We start from the raw sequence: 6,122 nt of genomic DNA on the forward strand, positions 1-6,122 counted from the left end.
ATACTAGCCTATGCTATGTCCAAGGCAAAGTTAGAAACTTACTGAAATTTCTCCTTACTACCTTCCCACTTCCCTCATGGACTTTACTCTGCCTTACTGGCCCAGATTCCCCAGGGCATATTTCTACTGCAAATGGAAAATTCTTGTCTGTCAGTGGAGAACAAAGAAGCTGCACATAGGGTACAGAATTTGACTCTCTGCTGGTTCCACTGTGGGCATTGACTTGTCCTGTGTTTCATAGAACTGCCACCACCTTCTTTTACCTGGGCGATTTGAGTTTAAATCTTCTGAGTTTCCGGATAAAAGGTGCTATATTGGTAAATAGCATTATAATAATTATTTCCTCTGTGGTCAAACTGGGATGTTCCCTCATAGTTTACATTCTAGGCCTCATCTTTTTTACAGAGTAGAGCCTTTTGTTAAGGTTAGAATTTCCCATAAACCTGCTCAATAATTTGTTTTTGTTTGGCTTCTTTGAAATACTACACAAAACAATCCCTGTGAAAGGTAATGCTGTCCCAAAGGCTGAGAGAGGAGCCTGAGACATAGGCTCAAATTTGCTCTTTTCAGGCAGAGCCAGATGGGTAATTTTACCTCAGCTGGCTGCTTTTCAAGGTGCCCAATTCAGGGGCTTTGCCTCTGGGGAGCAGCGTTTGCTCCAGGGACTTGAGTGCTTTCTAGTGAGGGGCGAGACTTTCGGAAATTCGAGGGTCTTAAGGAAACCAGGGTAGAATGTGGGGTTTGGATTGTTCAGGAGCATCGTGGGGAACAGAACTGGTCCCATTGACTGTCCCCTCCCCGACTCCAGCACCAGTGGAGATCAGCACTTGGCCCTAGGACAGAGACCAGACTGAGAGGCCAAATTTAGGAGGAAGCAGGGAACCCCGGAAAGGCGAGATTGCGAAGGCACCAGCAAGGCTCTCAGTCCAAGGCTGTCCTCTCAGCTCAGGCTGCTCTGCTCTCTAGCAGCCCAGCCCTTTCCCCCCGGGCCAGGGCAGGGGATTGCTACAAGCCAGCTTACCTGGGGAAAAACCAGAGCCTCACTTTGGCCCCTTCCGGTAATTGACACGACAGAGATCCAAGGAGGGGGAGGGGAGAGCTTCCTTCCATAAATGGTCCCACCCCTGGGCAAGGCGGATCACTCTGGCAGGTAGGAACAGGGGAGTGTGCACCTGCCACCCGTCCAGCTCAGCCAGACTGCGAGACTAGGCGGAGCGAGCCGAGGGAGTGAGTGAACCATGAACAAGTTGAAGTACCCAAGCTCCTTCAAGTGCAGGGGGAAGGAGGTAGGGGTCTGGGAGCTGCGGAAGGTGTGGAGGGCCTGGGAGGGGAAAATTTAAGGGGGACAATTCTCAGTCTTTGCTTTTTGTGGCTGTTCTTCGTTCTCTACATCTCTGTTCACCTGCCCTGAAGTGTGTCTGAGGTGTCCTCAGAGAATAGAGGGAAAAGAGAAGAGCTCTTATTCCGTAGTTACAGGATTTAGGGGCACCTCATCCTCTGCCTCCAGTGGGCCCACAAAATCCTGTTCTCTGTCCCTCTCCAGACTGCCTAGCCTTTAGTCTATGCTGGAGGGAGATGGAAAGGTGCAGTGTCCTCATCAGACCCGAGTAACATTCTATACCCTAAAGCTAACAGATTTGGGAGAGAACCTCCCCCCTCCCGCCACTCCTCTACTCCAAGTAGAGAGCACTACTCCACCTGGTGGGACAGGAGAGTTAATCTGGCTCTGCATATTATTCTGTGGCTTTCAGAAAAGCACCGATTTTGATCCAAGATAGGGAGATAAATTAAATTTACCTTAATTCCAAACACCTAAATGATCAGCCATAGAGGAAGAGGAGTCTGTGAAATTTTATTTTTCAGTAGAAGCTATAGTTGATCCTTCCTCTTAAAGATCGACTACAATCTCAAGAGTGTTGATTTTTCCTAATTCATCTTCAAGACTTTTGTATTTGAAATCTGATTTGTCTTCCTTCATGTCCCCCTCATGGCTGGGTTCAATATGTAACCTGTTCACTAAAATTTGGATGATCTCAGCTAAAGGAGTAGTAAAAATATCCACCTATAGAACTTTTGTCATTTCAAGCAAAGGGGTAAATGTTGTAAGGTAAAAGCAACCATCAGCAGTAATCCCCTTAACTTTGGAAAGAGTTCCTTTTGGAACTCTGCTATCTTTTTTTTCTCTCTCTCCTCTCTCTCTCTCCTGTTACTCTATGGACTTGTTAAATTATGATTCTGTGGAATATCTAATGGAAGAAAGACAGCTGTTGGTATTTTCCCTTTCCCAGAAAGTGACGGCTTCATCTGAGAATTTCCATGTTGGTGAAAATGATGAGAATCTGGACCGTGGTAACTGGTCCAAAAAATCGGATTATCTTCTCTCTATGGTTGGATATGCAGTGGGATTGGGAAATGTGTGGAGATTCCCATATCTGACCTACAACAACGGCGGAGGTATTCTTTTCTCCACTTCAACTTCTTTCCCCTCCAGTTTTAAGTGACGTGCTGTGTGGCCTCTGAGGATATTTTCAGAGCTGAGGAAAGAGATGTGATAGTTTGGGTTAGTGGGAGGATGGTGAGATGGGGAAAAGGTCACTGCTGAAGAGGAAGCAAGCCTACTGCATACATTATTAGACTCAGCTACTAGCTCAGGTTAGGAAGCTGTTTGTCTTCATAGAATCCTCATATATAAACTTGATAAAGTTTTATATTTGGCACCCCTGAGTTCCCATGTAACCTTTAACTATGATTTACTATTCCTGATTTATGTATGCTCCTATAATAATCTGTTCATGCTCAAGTTGTATGTTGCTTAATTTATAGCTGAATCAAAGAAAAAGGCAGGGGAAATTTTTTTTTTTAAAGAAACTCTTAATTAAATTGTTTGCTTAAGTAGAATGAAGAATTATATTTTGAAAATTTAAGCTTGGAAGGAGTTGATTAAGAAGTAATTAAAGGTTTAGTATGTTAAGCTGCATTATTATTCAGTCACATGGATTTCAAATTGGATTGACCGTGTGGAAGATCCTTCTAAAATGCAATAGAGGTTAGTTCGAAGCCAGGTGTTTTATTCCTGCAAAACAATACTGTTTTTACATTGTACATCATTTAAAGTAGACTCAATTATAACAAGGAGAAAAAAATAATTCTGATGTGACACACAAAGGGAAACAAAATGAATTGCATAGTTCTCTCATAATGTGGAAACAACTTTTCACTTACACCATATTTTATTTACTTGGAATTACAGGCTCTATTAGAAGTGTAGAGGTGACATGCTCTTACATTTCATAACTGTGTACCAGTGAACCTATGCCAGTATAATTATTTTTCTGGGTGGTGTGGTGATATTTTAATCTTACATTCCTATTTAATTGGTTACATTCAAACATTCACATTGGCCTTCAGGGACCAATGTGAAGAAAGGGGCTCTGTTTATCAAACCCTTTAAGTGTTAGTGGCATACATTTCCCTATCTGGAGCATAGGTTGTTCAGTCATGGGTTTGGTACATGTTTCAGCTAGAAAATGAGTCAGCAGACACAATCTTTTTGGTGGGTATTTCCTAAGGCCTTTCCAGTCTCATGTGCTCATATTTAGTGTAGAAGTTCCCTGTGACTTGACATTATAAGTATATTCAGTAGTCACCATAAATTCTCAGGAATGATATTAAACTAGTTTTAACAGAGGATTTTAAAATAGATCCAAGGCCAAATAGTATTATTTATTGTATGGTGTTGTTTCTTTCCCATTTCTTATATAACAAAAATTAAAATACCAAATTGACTCTCAATATTTAAAGATCACATCATTTGGGTACTAGATGCTCTAGGCTCTCCCAACTGCTTCTTTCTCTTTTGCCCAAGGGTAGGAGAGAAACATTAAATTCAAATTTGTCAAATGTATATAGATAAGGTTAAAAAATATGGCCAGGTTTGAGAAACTTTTGCTAAAATCTGAAAACATTTTTGTCTGTAGATTCTTTTTAACAGTTTATAAAACAGGGTTTAGGTCAACAGTATTAATGATTTGTGTCTACAATGTTATATTAACAATTGATCAATTATGGTTATTATTAGGAGCCCTGGTGGCACAGTGGTTAAGAGCTCGGCTGCTAACCAAAAGGTTGGCAATTCAAATCCACCAGCCGCTCCTTGGAAGCCCTACAGGGCAGTTCTACTCTGTCCTATAGGGTCGCTGTGAGTCAGAATCGACTCAACAGCAATGGGTTTGGGTTTTTTTTTTTTTGGTTATTATTAATGGTAAAATAATATAATAGATGAAAAGGCACATATAACAATGAAGGGAGTATTCAATTTTTTTTTCAAAATACCTGTCCGTGTCGGCTGGTAAAAGTTTGCTTACTGATGTATTTAAACAGAGATGTTTTGTATTTGTTTTTCTTCATATTTATCATTGATAGGACTTGCACTTCTATTAGTCATAGTAATGATGGTATGTACATTGCATCATCTATACAAAAATATTTGTTCCTATTGCCTAGTGACTTGCAGGGTTAGCATTAAAGTACAGCCACTTAACTATGAGTATGTAACAAGTACTGTATTGTCTCATTATTTTTAGTAGAATATACTTTGAAGGTTAGAAAAATGTAATTCCTAGGTATGATGTTACAGTACTATAGTATGAAGAATGTTATTGTTGTTGGGTGCTGTCCAGTCAATTCTGACCCATGGTGATCCCATATGATGGAGTAGAACTGCCCCATAAAGTTTACTTGGCTGTAATCTTTACAAAAAGGAGCCCTTCTGGAGCAGTGGTTAAGCACTCAGCTGCTAACCAAAAGGTCGGTGGTTTGAACCCTCCAGCTGTTCTGCGGGAGAAAGATGTGGAGTCTGCTTTTTTAAAGATTACAGCCTTGGAAGCCCTGTGGAACAGTTCTATTCTGTCCTATAGAGTCACTATGGGTTGGAATTGACTCGATTACAACGGGCTTGGTTTTGGTTTTTTAATGTTTTCAGAAGCAGATTGCCAGGTCTTTTTCTCACAGAGCTGCTGGGTAGGTTCTAACTGCCAACCTTTTGGTTAGCAACTGAGTGCAGAAGAGGAAAAATACAACATGGAAAAATGGAATTTACATAATCTAAAAGTTCGTTTTTACCCATTGATCCCCATATTTTCTTATCAAATCTTTTGCCAAGACTTCTAAAGTATATGATACAATAAGTTTAATATTCTGTCCCTGCTTCTACCTACAGTCTGGTAAAGGTTCTAATGAGCAATGTTATGCCCCAAACGTGGGCAGAAAAAAAATAAAGTTTAAAAAATAAAAGAGATCTCGATAATCTAAATGTGAGAGATTAAGTCCCTATGAAACTGAGAGTTAAATATGAATACATCTTAAAAGTTCAACTTCTTCTCAGACGGATTGGGAGAAGAGTGTGGAGCAGAACTCAAATACACATAAAAAGACCAGACTTAATGGTCTGACAGAGACTAGAGGAACCCCCGAAACTATGGCCCCCAGATGCTCTGTTAACCCAGAACTAAAACCATTCCCAAAGCCCACTTTCAGACAAAGATTAGACTGGACTATAAAACAAAAAATAATACTCGTGAGGAGTGTGCTTCTTAGTTCAAGCAGATACAAGAGACCAAATGGGCAGCTCCTGTCCGGAGGCAGGATGAGAAGGAAGGAAGGGACAGGAACTGGTTGAATGGACACAGGAAACCTGGGGTGGAAAGGGGGAGCATGCTGTCACATTGTAGGAATTGCAGCTAATGTCACATAACAATGTGTGTATAAATTTTTGTAGGATAAATTAACTTGAGCTGTAAAAGTTTCACCTAAAGGAGTTCCGGCAAGATGGTGCTCTAGGTAGAAGCAGCACGCCGTCCCTCCACAGCAAAGATCCGAAAAACTAAACCAAACAGAGAATGCAACAATCCTGAAACCATAGAACATCAAATGAAGAGATAAAGAACTCAGACGAGCACCAAATGGAGTGAGAATACTGAAAGAGAACGGAGAGCGAGGAGAGATTCATGCAGAGGTCCCCTACCAACTAACGCAGCGCGGATCCACCATCTTGGACTCCTATCAGAGACCAGCAAACGGGGGTACGAGAAAGCAGCCTCACGGAGCGTCCAGTGGGAGACAAA

General features: G+C 41.2%; 1 protein-coding gene across 1 annotated transcript in view; it reads left to right on the top strand.

Annotated features, from left to right (window-relative positions):
* Window positions 1-1,108: 1,108 nt before the first annotated feature.
* The window catches only part of SLC6A14 (solute carrier family 6 member 14), a 39,267-nt gene continuing 34,253 nt past the window's right edge, over window positions 1,109-6,122 (top strand). Inside the window, exons 1-2 of the mRNA XM_004379795.1 lie at window positions 1,109-1,286; window positions 2,289-2,454. Coding sequence (XP_004379852.1) covers window positions 1,239-1,286; window positions 2,289-2,454 — 214 coding nt within the window. The 5' untranslated portion in view covers window positions 1,109-1,238. The remainder of the gene's footprint in view (window positions 1,287-2,288; window positions 2,455-6,122) is intronic.

Source organism: Trichechus manatus, unplaced genomic scaffold (assembly GCF_000243295.1).
Source record: "Trichechus manatus latirostris isolate Lorelei unplaced genomic scaffold, TriManLat1.0 scaffold00068, whole genome shotgun sequence".
In the NCBI taxonomy this organism is placed as follows: Eukaryota; Metazoa; Chordata; class Mammalia; order Sirenia; family Trichechidae; genus Trichechus; species Trichechus manatus.